Source organism: Vulpes vulpes, chromosome 14, assembly GCF_048418805.1.
Source record: "Vulpes vulpes isolate BD-2025 chromosome 14, VulVul3, whole genome shotgun sequence".
Lineage (NCBI taxonomy): Eukaryota > Metazoa > Chordata > Mammalia > Carnivora > Canidae > Vulpes > Vulpes vulpes.
In genome coordinates, this window is record NC_132793.1 from 106,139,988 (window position 1) to 106,164,124 (window position 24,137).

Genomic DNA, 24,137 nt, shown 5'->3' on the forward strand with positions numbered 1-24,137 from the left:
CCCCGGGGACCAGGGCTTTTCTGGGCTGCTGTCGGCAGTAAGAACACTTATCTTCCCACATCTGTGACCACCCACTCTGGGGCCTCGGTCTCCCCATCTGTAAACCAGGAGTGGGGAGAGGGAATGTAGGTGAAGAACCAGCCCCTGGGTACCTGGTTGCAGCCCCCCCCCCCCCCCCACTAACAGTCCTCGGTCCCTCAGCTTGAAGCGTTCCTCCTTCTATTTGTGTCTCACAAACTCACATTAAGGTCTCCCCCTTTCTGCACATTTGCTGGAGACACGACAAGGCCCTGAAGCTAAGACGACTTTCTCACCACTTGGAGCAAAACGCCTGTTGCGGGAGAGGCCGGGAGGGAAGGGGAGGGGTGGGGGTGGGGGGGGAGCCTCACCAAACCCTGCTGACTCCTCCCTCCACTCCTGAGTTCGTGAGGGAGGAGGGACACCCAGGGGACTGGGCGCTGGGGGGGGACAGGGAGTGCTCCGGGGGCGGAGGGCTCCGGGGTCAGGGGGGTCAGGGAGGGGCGTTCCGGGGATGGAGGGGGCAGGGGAGGCTCCGGGGGGCGGGACAGAGGCAGAGAAACGGGGAACGGGGTGGGGCTCCGGGGTGGGCGCCGGGAGAGGACTCGGAGGCGAGGGCGGTGTCCTCCCCGCAGCCCCGCCCCGCCCCGCCCCGCCCCGCCCCGCCCCCCGGGAGCCCCGCCCCGCCCCCGGGAGCCCCGCCCCGCCCCCTCCCCCGCCGCCGCCTCCGTCCCGGGCGCCCGCAGCCAGTCCGCCGCGGAGCCGCCGAGATGTGGGTCGCGCTCCCGCTGCTCTGCGCGGCCGCGGGGCTCCTGGGGCTCCCGGGCTGCGGCGCCACGGACGCCTCCGCGAGCTCCTTAGGTACCGGGAGGGGGCGCCGCGGAGAAGGGGCTCGCCGGGCGGCCCGGTCCCCGGAGGGCGGGACGGGACGGGACGGGGGCAGAGGGTCGCGGCCTGCCCGCCGCCGCAGGGCCGGGGCTCCGCGGGGGGACCCGGGGGCGGTCGGGAGAAGGGTCGGGACCCGGGAGCCGGGGGCGGGGGGCGGGGGGCGGGGGCGGGGCCCGGCGGCCGCAGGCCCTGGAAGGCGGGGAAGGCGGCCCGGAGCCTGCGCGCCCGCCGGGCCCTAGAGGACTGGCGGGGCCTCTCCAGCGTGGGCAGGGACTTCCCAGCCTTCCTCGCAGCCCCTGGGGATCCCCGCGGGTGCCCCGAGAGGCTCTGCGGGACGGCCGGCTGCGCTACGGCGGGTCTGCACGCCTGATGTAAGGTCGGGCAGGTCGGGCAGGTCCGGCATCGGGCCACCTGCAGGGCGCCCGCGCCGGCTCCGTGCTGCCCTCGCACCCCTGACACTGCTGGGGCTGCGAGCACCTGCCCGGGCTGGAGGCCCTGCCCTGCGGGCCCCCCTACCCTGCTGCGGCCCACCTCAGCCCTCCACCCCCTGGGCTCTGAGCTCACTGCCCAGCTGCCCTCCTCACCCTGGGCACAGAGTTGCCAAAGCACAGCCTGGAGACAGGACACAGACTGCTGAGGCTGAATCTTCTCCGCTCCGAATCTTGCCTCACTCCTCTCCACTCAAATACAAGAAAGCCCCCCAGGTCTGCAAGGAGGCCGGCAGACGGGCAGCTCCAGGCCAGCCCCAACCTGAAGAAAATCCAGTGCCCCCAGGCTTGGCTTCACCCTCCCATGTGGGCTGCGCGGACCGGGGTTGCCGCTAGAAGCCATCCTAACCCCAGAGCAGGGCTCTGAAAGCTTTTCCTGTCTAGGGCCAGAGAGTAAATACTTTAGGTGTTGTGGAGGCAGAGTTTGTAGCAAGTACTTCACTCCGCCCTGGAGAGCAGCCCCAGATAGGATGCAAATGAATGAATGTGGCTGTGTTCCCAGAAACTTTTATTTATGGATGCTGAAATGTGAATGTGGATGATTCTCAGGTCTTACAAAATGTTGTATGTTTCTTTCAATCATTTAAAAGCGTAAGAAGACATTTTTCAGTTTGCCATAGTTTGCTGACCCCTGCCCCCAGACAGGGCAGACATAAATATACTTTGTCCAGAAGCACAGTGGATTTGAGATGTGTCTGTCTGAGGTTGGGGCCCCGGGCTCACCAGCAGAGCCTTCCGGCCCAGCCCCCAGGGCATCTCAGCTCTTACTTCCACTGACCTCCTGTGAATGAGAAATAGTCCTGGGTGTCATACCTGTCATACTTGTTGCTTTTGAAATATCCCAGAGGGGAAAGCTGGCCAGTTGTCCTGAACTCTGTCCTGCTTGAAATCCTGCTGAGTGGAGGCCCATCTCCTCTGTAGCCACCAACTGTAGCAGGACCCGGTGACCAGGACTGGAATCTTCCAAAACCCTTTGCAGGATTGTAGTGGAGAAATCGGTGTTTCTTTCCCGTGGAAAGTGACTCTAGCTCGGTTTCTAGAATAGGGAGGTGTGTGACCCACAAGGGAAGTTAGACTGCTGAGCATCGTCTTCCGCCCGGGGAGGGGGAGGTCCCTGGAGGAGCAAAAACCCCAACAGATATGGGTGCACGTAGGAGGTTAGGGTCCAGCCCCTCCACTCCCAGACATCCTCTTTGCTAAAGCCAATCTGCACCTCTCATTTGTCCTCAATCTGAACCTCTGGTCATAAACACATCAGAGGCAGCAAAAAAACGGATGGTTACAAATCTTCCTCAAAACTGTTGCCAGTTCTTCAAGGAAACTGAAATTGAAGAAGACAGGACCTCACCAAGGTATCAGCTGATGAAGTCTTAGATGGTCAGGTGATTGGGGCATAGAAATTGAGAAACCTTGCCTTCCATTGCCGGAAGCAATAAGTAATTAGTAATCTGCTTATTTAGCAGGATTTCTTAGTCTTCTGACCTATAAAAAAACAAAGATTGGGGCGCCTGGGGGCCTCTGTTGGTGAAGCTCTGCCCTCAGCTCATGTCTTGATCCCAGGGTCCTGGAATCCAGCCCACATCTGGCTCCCTGCTCAGCGAGAGTGGGGGTCTGCTTCTCCCTCTCCCTCTGCCCCCCACCCCACTTGTGTGCACTTGCTCTCTCTTTCACAAATAAAATCTTTTAAAAAATTAAAAAAGACCAGGGATCCCTGGGTGGCGCAGCGGTTTGGCGCCTGCCTTTGGCCCAGGGCTCCATCCTGGAGACCCGGGATCGAGTCCCACGTCGGGCTCCCGGTGCATGGAGCCTGCTTCTCCCTCTGCCTGTGTCTCTGCCTCTGTGTGTGTGTGTGTGACTATCATAAATAAATAAAATTTAGAAATAAAAAACAACTTAAAAAGAAATAAAGAAGTATCTTAAAAAAAAATTAAAAAGACCAGAATTAATACTGACCCATTAAAAAAATAGGAAATACCCATGAATCTATAAATCCATGGGGGGGGGTACTTAAAAAAATCCTGTTGATCTCATTAAGAGATGCATTTCTTTTTTTTTAAGATTTATTTATTTATTTATTTGAGAGAGAACTTGCGCATGCCCAGGGTAGGGGGACACGGGGAGAAGGAGAGAACCCCAAGCAGACTTCCCACTGAGCATGGAGGCCAACGAAGACATCCATCCCGTGAGATCAGGACATGAGCCTAAACCAAGAGCTGTAAGCTTAACCCCCTGAGCCAGCCAGGTGCTCCTAAGGATGCATTTCTGATACAGGTTTATTTTTTATGTTTCACAATTACTTTTCACAATGTATATAATATATTTGAAATATTTTGATCAGTTGGGGTGTTGATGGTGAGGATTTATTCTGGATTGAATACTGGAATTCAATCCAGAATAAATTTATATAATGTTCAGAGATGCGTGAGTCACAGGAAGTAAACATAATTTTGATGTAGGCTTCTTGTCCTTGTTGCATAAAAGGATGGTATGTTTCATTACTGACGGCGGGCATTAACTCAGACTGTATGCAGATTCCCTTGACTAGCTTTAAAAGAAGGATGTGGCATCTTATTTTAAAATGATATTTACAATAAATAAATAAATAAATAAATAAATAAATAAATAGATAAATAAATAAATAAAATGATATTTACAGGGCCCCTGGCTGGCTCAGTTGGTCAGACGTTGAGCTTCTTCATCTCAGGGTCGTGAGCTCAAGCCCCATGGTGGGCATGGAGCCTACTTAAAATTAAAAAAAATTTTTTTTGAAAAATTAAAAAGACAGTATTTACTATAAGTTGGAATACATTCTTTGTAGCCATTTAAATGTAGCCTGAAATTTTTAGATAGCTCAAAAAGATACAAGGTATAGCGGGGGTCCATCCACAAAGAGCTGGTGTCTGGTTTGTGTTCACACCGTGGGCACAGAGCCAGGTCTGGGGCACAGACCACGGGACAGCGCCATGTCGAATATATTGGTTGTCAGTGTCTTGAAGAAAAAATTTGCTGACCCTTGGGGATTAGATTTTTTAACTCACTTCTTATTGAATTATATCATACAGAGAAGTACACATATCATTAAATACACATTTCAGTGGATTTCCACAACGTAAGCACCATTGTGTGACCAGCAGCAGGTGAAGCCATGGGGCATTGTGGGACCCAGGCCGCCCCGGGTGCCCGCTCCAGGGACAGCCCGTGTCCTGTCCACACCACAGGTTCTGTTACCGCTGCCACTGCAGTGAGAGCCTGACTTCTGCATTCTGCACCAGATAACACCATTTTTGGTGCCTTCACTGTAGTCTCATTTCCTGAAATGCAGATCAGCTCTGAAGTGCCCTGCTTGGCTGAAGGCCCCATTCATTGCCAGGCACCCGGGCTAATGTCTTTTGTTTTTTCTTTTTACAGAGAAAGTTCACTTCAAGTCATGGACGGTGCAGGTCAGTGGTCACCGTCTTCCTGAAGCTTTTTGTTTCTCTGTTGCCTGCTATCAAAACCAACGGTGCCAGACTTGGGATGATGGGGAGGGATTTTCCCACCCACACCCCTGGGTCTTTCCAGACTGGGAATTGGCCAAGATGGGAAAGATTCAGTTAGGTTAACGCCTTCCAAACAGTTGTCCCCAGTGATTTTGGCAGCTGGCAGCCTTTACAGCCTGGGCACTCAGGACCATATTTTATATTTGGATACATTGCATGCTGGCTGCAGAATTAATTGCAGAACACTGGTGCATGGGCTTTTGAAAAGTGATGATTTTTGTCCCAGACTTGAGCCAATGCCAGCTGAGGGTCACTGGAGGACCTGCATTTGGCACATTTCTTCCCCATGGCCCCAGGGTGTGTGCCTATGACCTCCTTTCACAGCTGACACGCAACAGTGTCCTGCCTCCTAACAGGGCTTTAGCTCCAAAAACTCCATTGTATGGTAGGGAAAAGCTCCACCCATCCTCTTATAAAACAAACTGTCCCCTTCTGGTGAGCCACATCTTGTTTCCCTGACTTACTGTGGCTGTGTTTCGTTTCAGCACCAGAAGAAGTACAGCTCGGAGGAGTACCACCAGAGGCTGCAGACCTTCGTCGGCAACTGGAGGAAGATACATGCTCACAACGCTGGGAACCACACGTTTAAAAGTACTGCGGGGCTGCCTCTCCTCCAGGCTCTGCGGGGCCACGTCTCAGAGCTGTTAGTGGCAGCCGATGCTTGGAGGCCCCCCGGGAGGGATATGGAGGGGAGGGACGGCCCGAAGCCTCCCTGAGCTGACCGCAGTCCTGGCTCTGCTGGGTCTCTGATATCCCCATGGCTGCAGGACAGGGGCGCTGAACCCTCTGGATGGTCCTGGGTTTCACAGGAGGCCTCACAGAAGCCCCACCCCACTCTTGCCAGCTGAGGGTTCCTCCCATGCTGAGTGCTGCCCTTGGATCACTGGGTGGCAGGGCCCCTTCAGCAATGTGCTCTGCACTCAGGAACAGACTCCAGGGACAGATCTGCCCTCCGTCCAAGTCATTTCCCTAGAAGCATACACACCGCATATACACAGAGGCCTCAGAAATGTCAGCAGGGTCCACGACATTGGTATTGTGGGCAGCAAGTATAATAAAAGCTGTGCTTGAATCTCATCCCTGCCCAGTGCTCTGTGCGACCATGGGGCAGTGGGGGCTGTGGGGGGGTGGTTACATCGTCAGAGATGTGCTAGGCTGGCAGGTAGTGATGGGAAGGCTCTCCACCCTGGGCACAGGTGGGAATGCACCTGGGGCAGATGTAGCGGTTCTTCACCTGAATGTCCATCAGACTCTCAAGTGGGGTGTCTGAACCCACTCCTGGATGGGGTGCCCAGGCCCTACCACACACTAGCCACACCTACACCCCTGCCATGCAGCCCACTTGTATGCACAGGACAAGCTCCCAGGAGGTTCTTTTTTTTTTTTTTAGATTTCATTTATTTATTCATGATAGACATAGAGAAAGAGAGGTAGAGACACAGGCAGAGGGAGAAGCAGGTTCCATGCTGGAAGCCTGACACGGGACTTGGTCCCAGGACCCCAGGATCACACCCTGGGTCAAAGGCAGGCGCTAAACCGCTGAGCCACCCAGGGATGCCCCTCTCAGGTGGTTCTGAAGCACATGGAGCATTGACCTTGCTCTGATCAATGATAATTACATATAAAACCTACAGAGGTGCCAGTCGCTGCAGCTGGAAATAGCACACAGGTTAACTGGGGCTGGTAATGTTTCTGTTTCTTAATCAGTGCCTTAGTAAGCGCCTCTTTTGATTTTTTTGTTTTTCCTTCTCTTTTTCAGTGGGGCTGAACCAGTTTTCAGACATGAACTTTGCTGAAATAAAACACAAGTATCTCTGGTCGGAGCCTCAGGTGGGTGTTAGTCATTGTGACCCAAGCCGACTCTTTCCACTCAGACCTTTGGAATAAGTTCAGAGTCTGCCAACTTCCAGCCGGACTCGAGCCTACCCAGCTCCGGGGCGTGGGGGGGAGGAGTGCAGCTTCCTGGGGCCTCAGGTGGCTCCCAGCAGCTGCTCAAGCCATGCACACAGCCTTAGCTGTGTGTGCCCCAAACTTAGGGTTGCCAGAGAAAATACAAAAGCACAATTAAAACTGAATCTCAGGTAGATAACATAGGGTATTTTAGCGTGAATATGTCCTAAGTACTGTGCGGGACATACTTTCGCTATAGTTACTCATCGTTCATGTGAAGTTAAAATTTAACTGGATGAACTGTGTTATTACTTGTGAAATCTGGCTCCCAGGACCTCACTCCCCACCCGGGTCATGTCATTGAGCATTAGGCCCCAACAGGTTGGGGCGGGATGTTGCTACAGTAATAGTCGTTCTCTTGGTGATTGTTTTACTTGCACACATTTCCATCAAAAAAATTTTCTGTTCCCCTGAAAGAATTGTGTTTGGTCATTCCAGAATTGCTCAGCCACCAAAGGTAACTACCTCCGGGGGACAGGTCCCTACCCCCCTTTTGTGGACTGGCGGAAAAAAGGAAAGTTCGTGTCACCGGTGAAAAATCAGGTATGTGTGGCCATCCCCCGTCCTTCCCCAAAACATAGCCACATTCACAGACAAAACAGCAGGAAGAGAAACTCAGAACCCCAAACTGGCAAGTGTCTCCCCAACTCTGTTTCTTGTCGGCCTCCAGCTGCCTTCCTCTGCAAGGCTGTGAGCTCCCTACCTCCACAGGCTGCTCTGGAGGAGGGAGCAGTCCCTCTTGGTTGGACTGATGTCCCCCTGTACCCCCTGCCCAGAGCTCCTCAGTGGCCCCAGGGCTCCCACAGAGTCACCCGAAGCAGCAGTTCTCTGTGCCCTTCAGAGATGGGACACAGGGCCCCATTCCTCCCACCCCATGCAAGGCCTGGCCCAGCCCCTCCGGCTGGGGGATAGCAGGTGCTTAGCGAGCAGGGTGACGCCAGCCTTCCAAATGACACTGGCCTCCTGGCAGGGAGTGTGTGTCCTGCTTTCTACACCCACAAAGCTACGGCCTGGGGGCTGGCTCTGTTCTGGAGAGTCTCCCCTCTGCCCACTGTGTCCCTCCCCTGGAAGTCACAGCAGCTGCCTTTCCAGAAAGAGGCCATGCTTTCCCCTTCAGAAAATGCAAGGTGCAAGCTTCCCTCCTGTAAACACTGGCTTTCGTATCAAAACGCTCCCTGGGAAACGTTTTCTCCACAGCTTCCTATCCTCTCAGGCCTGGGGCTCCTGGAGCTGGCACTCTGGACGTTCGCTGCTGCCCCTGGGAGCCACAGAGCAAAGCCCTCCACCCCCCAGAGCCAGTTTTTAGACTGAGAATCCCATGACAGGTTTTTTTTTTTTTTTTTTAAGATTTTATTAATTAATTAATTTATTTATTTGAGAAAAAGAGAGAGCACGAGCAGGGGGAGGGTCAGAGGGAGAGGGAGAAGCAGGCTCCCTGCAGAGTGCAGAGCCCAACATGGGACTCAGTCCTCGGACCCTGAGATCACAATCTGAGCCGAAATCAAGAGTCAGACATGTAATCCACTGGGCTGCCCAGGCACACCAAGAATCCCATGACAATTTAAAGCCATGAGTTTTCTGTGTAGAAGCCTGACTGTGCTCACTTGTTGGGGCAGGGAGGTCTGTCAGGAATGTTCCAGGGCCTTCTGGGGAGCCTGGGCCACCAGGTGCAGGGCTGGAGCAAGGTGGTGGCTATGGCCACCGTGCGGATGCAGACACAGCAGCAGAATCTGACGTTAGCTCGGCAGCCCCGCATGCTTCTCGGGTCACAGAGGAGCAAACCAAGGCTGAGGGCTGGCCCAGCGTCCAGGTAGATGGGAGCACAGGGGGCTGCATGCCAGGTTTCTGCATCCCTCAGCCAGACAGCCTCAGATGGGGTCACCCCCGTACTGACAGGAGGATGTGGGAGGAAGGGACCAGGGGGCCCTCCAGGACAACACCAACCTCCTGAGGGCAGGGCAGGGGCTGGATGTGAGAGAGAGTCGAGAGTCGAGAGGTAGAACCACCTGTGGAGGGAGAGACAAGATGGGTGGGCCATCTCAGATGACCAACGGGGTAGAGGTGGAGAGGTGGGAGCTGACCCCCTGGCTCGCACAGCTGTGCTTGCTGGGATGTGAATGGGCAGGTGGGCAGCAGGCTCTGGCAAGTTCAGGGGCTGCTGGTGACTGTGGAGGGCAGGGGGTGGGTGGGCGCGGCAGCCCGGCAGTCAGGTATCTGGGCTCAGTGGAGGTGAGGGCTTGAGGAGTTAGTTTGTTAGGACTGTGAGTGGAATGAGGTTGGAGGTGGAGTGGTGGTAGAGAAGGTTCTGGAAACAGGATGTGGGTGAGTCCTGCTCAGACACCGTGGAGAGAAGAAGAGCCCGTGTGAGGTTCAGACGTAGAAGGAAAGCAGAAGATCACAAGATGGGGGTCACCCTTGCAGGGCAGTGGGCTTGGTGTGCAAGGAGCCAGAGCTGGGAAGGTGCTGGTGGTCGGTGGCTCCTGCTCCATTATGGGCCTCAGTCCTGTCACCTGTTAACCCAGACGACCTTGGCCGCGTAGGGCCTGATGGTCCACATGGATGGGAGCCCACTTTTCTCGGGCCTGCGTCCTGGTGTTCTTGTTACCGACCCCCAACCTCTGTCCCGGCCTCTCTAGGGCGGCTGTGGCAGCTGCTGGACCTTCTCCACCACCGGAGCCCTGGAGTCTGCCATCGCCATCAAAAGTGGGAAGTTGCTCTCTTTGGTAAGCAGCCCGCCCCCGGGGTCACCTGCTGAGGTCACGGCTTTGCCCTGAGGCCTGACAGAGAGGGCCAGGTATGCCATCAGGCTCCTTTAGAGCTTCGGTGTAGATGCTGTTTCCACTGGTCATCAGGCACCTCCCCCTCGTGGTCATTCGGCCTGTGAAACTGAATGCACGTTCTAGAATGACTGAGGCCACCTGCGGCCTTTGGAGAGCAGAGCCTGGGAGGCAGGCTTCTAGGAGCCAGTCCGGCCCGAGCTGCCTGGCTGTCTTCCCCAAGGGCAGGGCCAGGGCCCATGTGTCCAGCTGCTGAGCTCACAGCAAGGGATGAGGGTGGGTGAGGGTCCCCAGCGGGGCTGTCCCCTCCCGCTCCCACTCGCCACTGCAGGCATGTGTGCCTCCCAGCTGTGTGCACCAATGGGCAGCACCCTCACCCCCCTGCTTGGTCCCAGCGGCTAAGCCCCTCCCTCCATGTGCCAGCTGCTGGTCCCTGCCTCGGCAGCTTGACGTCTGGGGCATCTGGACATGGGGCTGATGGGGCCACAGGGGTGTGCTGCGGGGAAGGCTCAGCACCCCGGGCCAGAGCCTCCGGTGGTCTCTACCCTGCTCACCACGCTGTGTGTCCCTCCAGGCAGAGCAGCAGCTGGTGGACTGTGCCCAGAACTTCAACAATCACGGCTGCCAAGGGTACGTCCCTGACCGACAGGCCCTCCCGGGGTCCTTCTCCTGCCCTGCAGATCGCTTCTGTCGGGTAGCATGTGCCGGCCGCTGCCCCGTCCCAGTGTCACAAAGGAGATGGTCACCCTCAGGTCCTGCAGCCAGAATGTGACAGAGCGTGACCCAAGCCCAGGCCACTCTGCTCCCGAAATCTGCCCTCCATCCAGGGTGTCCCCCCGGCCTCACCACAGTGCAGGTGGCCTCAGCAGCCCCCGCAGCCACGGCCAGGTGTCCGCCTGGCCCTTCCACACAGTTAAAGATCCGAGCAGCCCCACCTGGCCATCAGAAGTGGTAAAAGTGCTCCTGCTGATGGCTGTGTCTTTACTGCTCCTGTCTCCTTGGCCGGTCCTTAACATCGTCATCAGGGGTTTATTTGCTCGTGTGTCTAGTGTCCATGGCCACTGTCCTAGTGCATGCATGCGTCCAGCCTGGCTCTTCCCCCTCGTGGCCCAGTTCTGGGGAGGGACATCCTTGGGCTCCATGTGTAAGGGGGGGCTCCCTGTGCTCTGGTTCATGTTTTCATGCACTCCACATGTGTGACTGAGCACTTACATGTGGCTGGGCCCTGGGGACACGCAGCCAACAGAGCATACAGAGCTGATGTTCTAGCTGATGTTCTAGACCCAAAATAGTGTGCTGTGGGTCAGGGGGTGACTAGTGCCAGGGTCAGGAGCAGAGGGGACAGGGTGTGGGGGTGCTGGGAGCTGTGGCTGGACGGCCATGAGTGGCTCCCAGCTCTCAATGACAACATCGGCCACATGGGCTTGATGGGAGTGGTCAGGAAGTCCTATTTCTAGAGCACCTGCTGGCGGGGGCCCAGGGGGCATGATGGTGGTGGATACCCAGAGCTGGGCAGGTCCCTTACCCCAGAGGGGGCTGGCCTGGGGTCCCTGCAGCATCTGAGAGCATCCTGTTCCCCTGACGTGTGCTTCCTGGGTCTGAGGAGCGTGGGGCCAGGGCTGGGCCAGTCCAGGTGGGCAGCCCTGTGTGTGCTTCCCGCAGGGGGCTCCCCAGCCAGGCGTTCGAGTACATCCGCTACAACAAGGGCATCATGGGTGAAGACAGCTACCCCTACAAGGGCCAGGTAACTGGGGGCTGCCGCAGCTTCATAGTCTTGGCCAGCGGGACTGGCCAGCGCCATCCCCTTCAGCCTCAGAGAGCACCAGGATGGGGTGGTGGGGGGGACCCCCACGCCCTTGAGCTGTAGCCTGGCCCCTCCCACCAGAGTCATCTGCATCCACCAAGCCCTGCCCACCTGCTGCTCCCAATCTCCTGGGTCCCCCACACACACTGAGTATACCAGGGCGCCCACCTCCGCTGTCCTTCCCGTCCAGCAGCACAGCCCATGGGGTCAGTCTCAGGCTGACCACACTCTCTGGCACCTGTACCCTCTCTGCCCACGGCCATCTTTCCCCCAGACCTGTGGCTCTGCCTGCATTTCCGCTCACCAATAAGCAACACCAGCCCTCCGAAACCTGCTGGCCACTAGTAGGCTGTCTGAGGGTGATTCCCACCGCAGACCCTCACTCAAGTTCTGCCTCCCAACCATCGGGACCCCACAACTGTTCTGTGGGTTCACCCATGTCTCCGTCTCCATCATCCAGCTCTCCTGGGGCTGCCGAGTGGGCTCTCGGACCTGGCTCTGACCACTCACCTGCCTTATGCAGGATGCTTCAGAGGCTGTTGGGGGCCTGCCCTCTCACCTCTTGTCTCGCCTCTCGTAAACCTTGGGCTCCAGCCCAGCCACTTGCTGGTTCCCAAACACCGCATAGTGCCTCTTGCCATCCCCACCTTTTGTGCTTGCTCTTTCCTCCGCGTGACCTGCCTCTGCACCTGCCTTGTGTCCGGGAATGTCTGTGCACTAGCACCTCTTTCCCCTGCCAGGCAGCTCATGCTCACCTCCAGTTCTCCCCAGGTCCCCCAGGCTCCCATAGGCCCACCTCTGCCAAAGCAGTGCTGGGCTCCTATGAGCTCCTTGAGAACAAGGATGCCCCTGACCCTCTTTTAAGTGACCCCATGATCCCCTGGCACTCAGAGCTTTAGCTCTGCAGACATTATCAAATGGCATGGCATGGGGGGGTGGCCCTAACCCTCAGCCTGGGCCAATCCCCCTAACTCGTGCTGCCCTGAACAGGATGGTGTCTGCAAGTACCAGCCCAGCAAAGCCATTGCTTTCGTGAAGGATGTAGCCAACATCACCATTGTGAGTACCGGCCCTTCTCTGCAACGGGCAGCGTGTTCTCGTGAGGAGGCCAGCGTCCACTGCTGTCCACTGGCCAGCGGGCACAGCAGGGCAGCCTCTCCTGGCGGCAGATCACTTTGACTGGACAGTCTCCATTATCGGGGCATCCCAGCCACAGTGGTGGCAGCAGGTGGGAGGTGGGTGAGACAAGCACCAGACGCTCGGGCTCTGACCTGGGTCTGTGTGGGACTCTGGTCTGGTCTGTTTTCTCCTTTGTAAAATGCAAGCGGGAATCCCCATCCTGAGGAGCAGAGTGTGAATGTGTGACATCAGCGTGTGTGTAAGCGATTGAATGCAAGTTGGAGGATGACTGTTAGGTTATGTTTGTTACTGTTGTTAGTAACAAACAACCCCAAAGTGTGGAGTTGGTGTCTCCCACGTGGTGTGGCTATTGGCGTAGGCGGGGCTGCACTCCATGTGGCTGGCTTCACTCCAGGATGCAGGCAGGGGATCGGAGTGGCCAATTTTGCTGGCTTTGTGGGGGCAGAGGTGCTGGGGGCAGGGCAGGGGGAGTCACAGGGGCATGTAGGGGGACCCCAGCAAATGGGTGAGGGGGGCCCAATGAGCTGTATACCTGCACCGTGGCCTCTATTCTAAGGTGGGGCGTTCCCTAGAAAGAGAGACGACCCGCAGACCCCACCAGCAAAGGGGAGGGAGGTCACAGGAGAGTCAGGGTGTCAGAGGAGGGACCCGTAAGCCAAATAACCCAAAGGAGCCTGGCTGTTCTGGCACAACCCCGCTATCTGCTGTGAGGAGGGGGCAGCCAGCCCCTTGGTGGCTTCTCAGTCTAACGCAAGATGCCTGCACTGCCCCGGAACCCCATCTCTACCTCGGGGCAGAAAGCCAGCCAGAGGGGGGCAGAGAGGTGACAGAGACTGTGTGTCCACAGAATGACGAGCAGGCGATGGTAGAGGCGGTCGCCCTGTACAACCCCGTGAGCTTTGCCTTCGAGGTGACCAGCGACTTCATGATGTACAGGAAAGGCATCTACTCCAGGTGAGCCAAGGGCTCCCCACAGGCAGGCCTCGGGGACCAGCTCTGAGCCTGGCCACACTTGCACGACACCAGCTGTGGGTGTCTGCGGCTCTTGGGGTGGGAATGGGGAGGGCAGACCCAGGCCAAGGGCAACGCACTGTCCATCAGCCCAGGAGCTGCCTTCAGTTTGAGGGTAGTGGGGGGTGGGCACGTAGCTGCTCTCAGGATGCTGGGCTGGGAGCTCCCCCAGCAACCTGGAATGGGGCCCAGGACCATCCCACCATCCGACGTCGTGGCCCTGCGGAGACTCCGATCCATGTCCTCCCTGGCCTCGCGCTGCCCCAGACCCCGCCACCAGTCCATCCTCCACGCGGAGTCAGAGTCCCCCTGTGAAGCACTCTCTGGCCATGCCACTTTCTGCTGCTCCTGTGTCCCCCTGTGGTCCAGAGTCCACTGGGCAGGGGACCCTGGTGATCTGGGCCTCCATTCTCTGAACCCATTTCCCAGAGAAACACAGCTGTGCTGCCCATTGGACCCACTACCCACCGCAGCCACACGGGGGGTTTGTGGCCTTGGGCATGTTGCCCCCACCTGGGACCCTGTGCCCACGGCGCTGACCCCTCCTATTTGCTCCCTGCCAGACGTGGCTTCCTGAGGCTGATGTCCTGCAGCCACGGGGCCGATTGATTCCTATCGGTCGTGCCTGGAACCGCTGCTCTGTGGGGCCAGTGGCATCAGACAGCTGCTGTCATCTTTCCCGTGGGTTCAAGCCTTTCTTTTCCTTTTCCAGCACTTCCTGTCATAAAACTCCAGATAAAGTGAACCACGCAGTCCTGGCTGTTGGGTACGGAGAGCAGAACGGAATACCCTACTGGATCGTGAAGAACTCCTGGGGCCCCCAGTGGGGCATGAACGGGTGAGCCACTTTGGGCAGGGCACTGGGAGGGGCGCCACCGCTGGAGTCTGGGGGCCTGGCTGGCGGGGGGCGGCGGGGCTTCTCCCTCAAGGACACACGTGGCTTCAGAGCCGGGGCAGGGGCAGGTCACCTGGCCAGCTGAGCCCCAGGGCAGGCCAGGGCAGGAGCCTGAGGCTAAGATGCCCCCACGCAGCCCCCTCCTGCCCTGGCCCCCACATCGGAAGGATCCTGTGCCAGACATGAGGTTCCCTTGTCCCTGGAGGGTCTGGCCGGGGGCTGGCACGGCTCAGCACGGTGCCACGGCTAGGAGGGCAGGTTGGAAGAACCTGGGCCACAGGTGTGCCTCAGACCATGAGCGCCCGTCCTGGGGAGGAGGCTGGAACCGGGTGCCGGGGTGTCCGCCATCAGACTGCGTGCCCTCAGGGTCCCGGTGATGATGAAGTAACTAGCTGAGGGCCAAGTCGGGAAGTTGTAGGGAAGTGGGATGGACGCAACGTGGTAGCCACAGGGAGGGAAGGGAAAGCCCGTCAGTCAGGTCAGGTCAGGGGTTTCCTGGGTGTTCAGCAAGCCAGGCCATCGCCCCTGGAGTCAGAGCTCGTGGTACAGCATCCTAGGAAGGTCCGCCGTGAGGCAGCCCCAGCCCGTCCCCAGCTCGCTCTGTCTGCCCAGGTACTTCCTCATCGAGCGTGGGAAGAACATGTGTGGCCTGGCCGCCTGCGCCTCCTACCCCATCCCCCTGGTGTGAGCCGCCGCCCGGGCCGGCGCTGGAGTCCTGCCCTGGAGGAAGGGGCCCGGGACCCCCAGGGCCCTCGCCCCCATGCCATGCCCTGAGGCCTGAGGAAAATGAGGAAGAAGAGCCCACCGAACGAGCGACAACTTAGGCACTTAAACCCAATGGCCAAGAATACTCTTTATCTCCCACATTTGGAGAGCACCCCTGTCTTTCCTGTGATCTGTATTCAATAAACATTTGGTGAACTCCTGCCGGGCCGGGCATGTGCCTTGTGCTGCGACCTCACATGACCCAGGCCTACTCTGTCCTCGGGGCTTGCATCCCCCAGGAGGGAGGGGGCCTCCAGAGCCACCTGGCTGGGAGGATGGTGCAGGTGCAGGGGTCACTGTGCACCTCGCAGGGGCCCAGGAGGAGGAGCAGGTGGGACTTGGGACCTTGGCAGGTTGCACCCCGGGGCGGGGGGCAGCTGTGGAGGCCAGAGGGACTGTGCCAGGCTCAGAAGAGGCAGGATTTGAACCCAGGCACCAGCCTGGAAGCTGTACCTCCCCATGTGGCCTCCCTGCCAGGACCGCCTGCCTGTCCTCTCCAGCCCCTTGCCCTGAACGTGCCTGGTGCTCCTGCCAGCTCCACACCATCCTTTCCCTTTGAGGACACTGTGGGGTTTTTTTATAACAAGCTTTATTTAGAAAACACCCATATGGTTTTAATCCATTAGGAAGTTCCAGTAACATGAAATGTTGCAACAATAAATCAAGACCAACAGTTGTGAAACAAAAGCCTATTTCCTTAATGCAATAGAGTCCTAGACGCACGGTCTGTGACATAAGAGGCGCCCAGGAGCACACTGTTGCTGACCACCTGTCTGCAAGGCCTGGCCACCGCATGGGGGGAATAAACCAAATTAAAGTCCGCAGACAGTGTGATAATGTGACCAAAAACATCCAAGAGAGACAACAGAAAAGCTCAGAACAAACTGATCAGAAAATGCCTGGTTCCCAGACACCGGAGACACAACAATCAACAAAACCCAGAAGAAAAGCATGTGGCCCCATAGCAACAACGCTGGTCACCAGGAGTAACCATCAAAAATAACAGACGTCTATAGACTAAGAAAATGACACAATTATGAAAAGCGAAAGCATGGCCTGAATAAACGGAGCAGCATGCCATATTCTTGAGTGGAAAGAAAGAACACAAATAAGTGACTCTTGCCCAAAATAAAAACATGGGTTTGGTACATTTCCAAATAAAATGTCAGTAAAAGGGCAGCCCCAGTGGCTCAGCGGTTTAGCACCACCTTCAGCCCAGGGCGGGATCCTGGAGACCCGGGATCGAGTCCCACGTCAGGCTCCCGGTGCATGGAGCCTGCTTCTCCCTCTGCCTGTGTCTCTGCCTCTCTCTCTCTCTCTCTCTCTCTCTGTGTGTGTGTGTGTGTGTGTGTGTGTGTGTGTGTGTGTGTGTGTGTGTCTCATGAGTAAATAAATAAAATCTTTTCTAAAAAGTGTCAATAAAATTGATACTTTCCATTTGTCTGAGGGGAAACAGGACACGGTGGTTAGGAGGATTTTATAAATAAGCAATGGGAATGAGGTCTGCACTTGAAAGCATACCCCAGCTAAGAACACATAATCGCCCAGAGTGCACAAAATAAGAATTCGGTGCATAAGGAACAGGTGGACAGATCAATTTTTACCGCTCAGTAAAAGATGCTAGGAAATTGAGCAACTATTTGGAAAAACAATTTAACCTAAATCTCCTGTGCTTTTTATAATAAACTTTTAAATTTTGTAAGAGTTTCAAATTTAGAGAGTTCACATGAAGACGGTATCAAGAGTTTCTGTATGTCTCACACCTGGTTTTCTCTGTTACTGTCTCAGGATGGAAGGATGGCCTATTTATCAAAATTAATGAACCAACAGAGGACAAGAGGTGACCACCAGTCTCTTGTAAATGGGGCTGCAAAGGTCAATTCCGGACCCTTTGTTCGGTTAGCAGACCTCTGCTGCTGTCAGCTGTATGCGGCCTACCCCACACCTCCACCCCACCAGGCACCAGGGAGCACACAAGGATGTTCTGGGCATGCTGCGTGAAGCAGGAAGAAGGGCCTATTTGGGTTTGAACAGAGGAGTGGGCAAGGCCATATCCCAGTGTGACAAATCCCCTCCATAGGCTCTGGACCTCCAGAGATCCAGAAGAGAACCTGGTGTGAAGTAGGTGCAGCCCCACTGGTCATTTGTCAGGGTCCCCATCAGCCACCCCTCCAAAGGTAGGCCTGGGCTGGGCTCCAAAGGCCTGAGTCCATAGGACACACCTTTGGCCCCAAGGATCTCCCTCACTGGGGTAAAAGACAACAAAGGAAAAATAAAACCAAACAAAAACAGTGAAAAGTCTGAAGGCTCAAGACATTATAATAAAAAACTTCAGAGTGATATCATTTGTTGTTGTAGATGCAAAAATCCTCAACAAGATACCAAATGCAAACAAAATCCAGCAACATATGAAAAGGATTCTGTATCGTGAGCAGGTGGGGTTTATCCCAGGAATAAACGGTTGGCTCACCATATGAAAATCAATAAAATACACTGTATATCAGTGAAGGACAGAAACTGCATAATCCTCGCTCTAGACAGAAAGAGCTTTTTTTTTTTTAAACAATCCAACATCCTTTCATGACAAAGGCATTCAGCAAACTGGTCATGGCAGGGGAACTTCCTCAACCCAACGAGGGCGTCTATGGAAAACCCAGAGCTAACGTCACCCTCAGTAAGGAAAGCTTCCCCCCTGAGATGCTGTCCTTGCCCCCTCTGTTCCACATTGTCCGGGAGGTTCCAGCCAGGGCCGTTCAGCAGATGGAGATGTCTCAGCCATCAGATCATAGAGGAGAAGGTAAACTACCTCTGTGTGCAGAGAACATGATCTTGTACGTAGAAAATTCTGAGGAACACACACCCCAAAGAAACCACTGGTGTCAGCACATGACTGGCAGTGCTGCAGGATATGTTTCTATAGCCACCGACAGCCCAATTTACCATAGAATCAGCAAGAATAAAAATCTTAGGAAGAATTTAACAAGGGACGGGTAAGACTTACTAAAAACTATAACATTTTATCAAAAGAAATTAACATCTAGGAGTACCTGGGGGCGCTCAGTTGGTTGAGCGTCTGCCTTTGGCTCAGGGCACGATCCCAGGGTCCTGGGATGGAGTCCCGCATTGGGCTCCCCGCAGGGGACAGACGTACAGATCGATGGGTCGGAATTGAGAGACCAGACGACCAGACGGAATCATACAGTCATGGCTGATTTTCAACAAGGACACCAAGATAATTCAATGGGGAAAGAATCATCTTTTTTTAAGCCGGTGGTCCTGGGACAGCTGGATGTCCCCATGCAGAAGAATGAAGCTGGAGCCCTGCCTCACATTGTACACAAGAATCGAGTGAAGATGCACCACAGACCTAAAAGTGGGCGCTACCTCTGTAAGACGCAGAGAAGGGGCACGTCTTCAGGAAGCTGGATTTGGCGAGTTTCTTAGATATGACACCAAACACACGGGCAACAAGAGCAGCCACAAAAGATAAAGCGGACTTCATTAAAAGGGAAGACTTCTGTGCTTCAAAGGAGCCTGTGAAGAAAGGACAAGGAAAACCTGAAGAAGGAGAGGAAATATTCACAGATCGTAGTGATCTGGGATTTGGAATAAAGAGATGTGTCTCAACAGTAAAGACACAACCAACCCAACTTACAAGTGGGCAAAAGGTTTAAGTGGACACCCCCAGAGAAGGTCAGCTGACATCACAGTCCAGCTGGGAGACGCACCGGGCACCATGAGGGTTGCACTCTGAGAGCCGGGCGGCAGTAGGAGCGGCCGAGGACGTGCAGGGCTTGTGACCCTCGCGCACCTGCGGTGACCGTACACGGCAGGAAGTCACCCTGAAACCAGCGTGGCAGTTCCTTAAAAAATCTCACTGCGTGACCCAGCAATTCCACTCCCCAGGCAACCGAGAACATGTCCACACAGAAATGTGCACGCGCATATTGAGAGCAGCATCGTTCATCGCTGCCAACACGTGGAACAACCCACGTGTCCATCTCCCGAAACAGGTAAACAGATCAGCAAAACGTGGTCTGTCTGTATGGCAGATACGGAGCACTGGCACCTGCTACGACGGGTACATTCTGGAAACATTACGCTCAGCCGAAGGAGCCCAACACAGAAGACACGTGTGACAAAATTCCCCCGATGAGAAACATCCGAAACAGGCAAATCCACAGAAACACCCAGGGACCGGGGGGAAGGACTGCTTACGGGTCTGGGCTTTGGGGGCGGGGCTCTTGAAAATGTTCTGGTATCAGATAGCGCTGGTGTTCGCACGACTTTGTACCTCTACTGAAATTCACTGTGCTGTACATATTAAAAGGGGGAATTTTATGGTATGTGAATGGTTTCTAAAAAAAAGTCCAGGGACAAATGCTTTGAGGGTTTGCCCGGAATGCCACCCATACAGATTGCCGCGGACGGCAGGACGCTTGAGCTGAGCTCTGTGGATGAGTGGGCTTTCGTGAGGAGCAATACAGACTCCACTTCATGAGAGGAGCATGTGCAAAGGCCCAGGGTGGGGCTGCGGTGACACAGCTGTACTTGGTGCCCACTGACCCGTGGGCGAGGTGGCCTCGTCTGCAGAGGGGACCTGAGGCTGTGGCCTGCCCATGCCCCAGCTGTGGTCCCAGGAGAGGAGCCGGCAGGAGTGCATCTGTGGGGAGGGCTGCACTCGTCAGCAGGTAGATGCCACCTGCAAAGCAGCTCCAGCTCCTGTGTGGCAGCTCCAGGGTGGGAGCAGTGTCCACGCACAGAAGCCACCCTTCTGGGGACAGGGGTGCAGGCCTACAGCGGCCCCGACCCTGAGAACGTTAAACCTGATTGAGATGGGCATGTGCGCAAACATGAAAGCGGCCTCCCTCTGGGTTGTCAGATTCCAGCTCAGGCCATGGAGGGGACTGGCGCTGAGGTTGCCCTGCTCTGGGCGCAGGGGGCCAGCCATCCCAGGCTGCCTGCAGCTGATGATTATCCCAAGACTTTGAAATTTTAGTGCTAAAATCGTGTGGTTCCCAGGAAAATGGGCAGGTGTGTGATCGGGGCAGCCTGTCTGAATGCCCTTCCTTTGGAGTTGCCCTGATGCACTCGCTGCGTCGCAGGCCCATGGGGCCACCAGCCCTGCCCCTGGTGGCCACAGATGTGTGCTGTGCTGGTGAAGCCCAGACACGGGGCCTCACGCCCCTGCCCACTGCCAGGAACGGAAAGGAAAGGCTGGCATTCAGGACGGCGGGCAGGACCTGAGGAAGGCATGACACGGGTGGGCGGGGGGGGGGGGGGGGCGCTCGGCTTCCCCAGGCGCCAGTTCCAGCCAAGCCATTTGCTCGATCACGTTGGGCGGATAACCACATGGACCCGCTGCTTCTGTCCTGTGCCAGGTGACGCTCCTTCACACTGATGACCCCAATGCTCACAACCACCCTAGAGGAGGTCATTATCATCCTCATTTTGCAGGTGAGAACGTGACACTAGGCCTACATAATACAGTGTGACGGCGCTGGGATTCAAACCCAGGTCCTGCTCTGAACCCCAAAATGGGAACGACACACCTTCCTCATGGGGTCACACAGGCTCCGAGACAGTGTCTGCAGACCGCCAGCACGGAGCATGGTGCACAGTGTGTGCAAATGCCTCGCTCTCCCTCCCCTTTGACATACAACCTGTACTTTCAAGGTCAAGGTGGTTTTTTTTTTTTTTGAAGAAGGTGCAGCTTCATTCAACAGCTTCCGAATAGGGACCCCTGGTGGCTCAGTGGTCGAGCGTCTGCCTTCGGCTCAGGGCGTGATCCTGGGGTCTAGAGATCGAGTCCTGCATCGGGCTCCCTGCATGGAGCCTGCTTCTCTCTCTGCCTGTGTGTGTCTCTGCTTCTCTCTCTGTGTCTCTTGTGAATAAATAAATAAAATATTAAAAACAACAACAACAACAAAAAAAGAGCTTCCAAATAAACAGGCCGCTGGTCTTTGGGCTGTTGGTACAAAGACCATGTTCACTGCTCAGCGTCCTGGAAGCTGCATGGTTGGACAAGGCCCGCGTCCTGGCTGCCCTGTGACCTCAGTGCCATCGAGGGCCCCACCCTCATGACCCGAGCAGCCCAGAGGCCCTCTCGTGCCTCATTGACAGAGACTTAACAAGGCAGCACCCTGTCCCCAGGAGAGGAAGCCCGGGTTCCTGCTCCACAGCAACGAGCCCCACCCCAGCGTCGCAGGGCATCTGGCTGATAGGAAGGGTCCCTGACTCCCACCTGGGAGCAGCCGCCTGAACTCCAAGTGAAGCTTAAGCTTTTAATAATTGTTTCTTATCCAAACTGCGTCCACACAGGCAAACGGGCAGCAGACTTCGAGTTTGGGCTGGAGGCTGTGTCTGTCCGTCCGCGGGGCTAATGGGGGCAGTCAGGGCCAGAGGCAATGTGCCTGAGTGGCCAGGGGACCCTCAGGGGACGGCCACCATGGGGGACAGGGATGGGGACCGGGAATCCCTGCCCTGCGGCCCCGAGGGGCACAGAGGGCACCAGAGCAGCGGGGGGGTGGCCATGACAAGGCTGAGGTGCACCCTCCCTCCAGGACCTGGGCAGCTGTTGTGGGCTCAGCGCCTGACATGCTCCGCTGCCCGTGTCACTGCCAGACCCCACAACCTGGATGCTGTTATGACCTCATTTTCAGACCGGGAAATGAGGAACAGGTTAGCTAAGCAAAATACCCCAAATCACAAAATTAGGAGGCAGCAGAGCCGGCTTCCCATGCCAGCCCCGGCCCCGCGGCTCTGCTGCTGCTCTGAGGATTCATAGTCCTTAGAATGCATAAAGCATGTCGAAGTCATTCTGAGTCATGAGAACGTGCCCCGCCAGGTCGTGGGGTCTGGGCCACAGGGCAGCCATGGCACCATCCGGCCTGGGCCTCCTCCCTTCGTCTTGCTGGGACCCCGGCTGGTATAGGGGTATCTGGAGGGGAGAATTGAAGGATACTCTCTATTTCTCTTCACAGTCTTTGGGAGATGTTGAAAATATTTTCAGGAAATTATAATGTCAGTGAGAGTATCCACGTCGAGGCCGCAAAAGAACAGAGGTTGTTGTGGGAAATCTTGCAAAGGTGTCCACGCTCCCGTGCAGCAGGCCAAGCAAGCTGTGCCGGGGAAGGGGGTTGATGAGGTCCAGAGAGGATGGATGGAGGGACCACCATCTCCCACCATCTCCTGCCATCTGAAGCTGGCCCCTGGGGGAAAGAAGGGACCCCTAGAAGGAAGGTTAGAGGCCCTGGCGCTCGACCCCAATTCACAATCTAAGTGCTCCTGGGGCCCCGAGGATGTGGGGATGAGGGAGGGTTCTTGTAGGGCATCTTGGGGCGCCAGGGTGACCCCTAGTGGGCCCAGCCCTGGGCTCTGGGGAGACCGTGGGTCACCACAACCCGTCAGTGTCCCGTCTGACTTCCAGGTCCCGCAGTCAGGCCTCAGAGGGAGAATGGACAGACATCCAGAATTCCTGGACCGTGGAGGGTGGGCATGAGGGGCACAAAGGCTGGAGTGATCATCTTCAAGTGTGGGTGGAAGTGCGAGTCACATGCTGGGGACACAGGGCCCTGGCCCCACACGGCCCCAGCCCTTCCCCTTCCTCCCCTTCTTCCTATGCATGTTCCCCCGCCCACCCACCCATTGCTGCCTCCCCAAGCTCACTGCTTCTTCTGAAACCATTGCTTCTCCTTACCCATTTTCAATTCCTTTTTTTTAAAAAAGATTTTTTAATTTTTACATAATCTCTACACCCAATGTGGGACTCGAAGTCACAGCCCTGAGACCAACATCCCACACACCACCAACCAAGCCAGTGGGTGCCCCTCATTCCTATTTTCGAAACTATTCTCAGCCTTCTAAGTGCCGGGACAGAGATAGCCAAGACTTAAGAGCGTTTTACTTTGGTTTCATTTTCGAAGCTTCTCCCACCAGACTCTCCCAGGAGGGCACTGGGACCCAGCAGCACACAGGTCTCCCCCTGCACACAAGTGGCTTGTCCACACCAGCAGCACCACTGGCTCCTTTCTTTCCCAGGCCTGGCTTGGCCCCAGTGCGACCCAAGCAGTGGTGTCCCCACAGAAAGTTCTAGAAGGACCTGCAACACTGTCAGCGGGTGTGTTAGAATCCAGACTTAGGTCTTCTGACCACACACCTCCCGCGTCGTCAGCCACATGAGGCCCAGGAGCCCCTGGGGCCAACACACAGCCTCCACTTTCTGGCTGCACCAGGCCTGAGCGCCTGCACTTCGGGGGCCAGGGGCTGGAGACACGGGGTACTCCGTACCTGCCCGCCCAGCCGTGGCCTTCGTGCTGGCCTACGCCAGACCACTCAGCAGGAAGTCGCCTGGGTTAGGAGTGCGAGTCAGCAGGTCAGCAGGTCAGCAGGTCAGAGGCAAGCAAGGGAGGAGCAGGTGGCAGCTGGCTTCGCTATTTGGCGGAGGAAGGACAGGGGACTGGCGGCAAACAGCTGGTTTCAGGAACCAACACAACCTTCCATGTGCACCCCAGCTGCTCCTGAGAGTCAGGCCCTGGCGGGTCCTGGGGGGCCCTGGGGGATCTTGCTGTTTCCAGGGTCCCCCCTCCTAGACCTGGAACACAGACCCTGTGAGCTCCTCTCTGTGGCGCCTTCCCATTACCCCCCAGCCCCAAGCCAGTTTTTTTCAGACAGAAGCTTGCACTGAGCTGCTAAAGATGCATTCGAGTTCCTCTTTACTGTCTGGTGGTTCAGAGCCGCCAAGGGCTAGGGTGTGCGCGTGCAGAGCGTGCCTGGCCACAATATCCATGAGCGGCAAGCCCAGCGTTACGGCCACCCTTCATCCTGCTCTTCTGGCAACGTTTCCACTGAATTCAAAATAAA

At 56.2% G+C, this 24,137-nt stretch overlaps 1 protein-coding gene across 1 annotated transcript; it reads left to right on the forward strand.

Annotated features, from left to right (window-relative positions):
- Positions 1–737: 737 nt before the first annotated feature.
- Positions 738–15,438, forward strand: CTSH (cathepsin H). The gene is made up of 12 exons (XM_072737504.1): positions 738–879; positions 4,803–4,834; positions 5,419–5,524; positions 6,693–6,763; positions 7,322–7,426; positions 9,520–9,606; positions 10,235–10,290; positions 11,323–11,404; positions 12,455–12,523; positions 13,452–13,558; positions 14,328–14,453; positions 15,123–15,438. Exons 1-12 carry the CDS (start codon positions 789–791, stop codon positions 15,196–15,198), a joined length of 1,008 nt encoding a protein of 335 aa, XP_072593605.1. The 5' UTR covers positions 738–788; the 3' UTR covers positions 15,199–15,438.
- Positions 15,439–24,137: the final 8,699 nt, after the last annotated feature.

Excerpts from the sequence above, each read along its gene's own strand:
- CTSH (XM_072737504.1), top strand. The coding sequence starts at position 789 with ATGTGGGTCGCGCTCCCGCTGCTCTGCGCGGCCGCGGGGCTCCTGGGG. Across the intron at positions 4,835-5,418 it reads TCAAGTCATGGACGGTGCAG|CACCAGAAGAAGTACAGCTC; the intron begins GTCAGTGGTCAC and ends GTTTCGTTTCAG. Across the intron at positions 12,524-13,451 it reads ATGTAGCCAACATCACCATT|AATGACGAGCAGGCGATGGT; the intron begins GTGAGTACCGGC and ends GTGTGTCCACAG.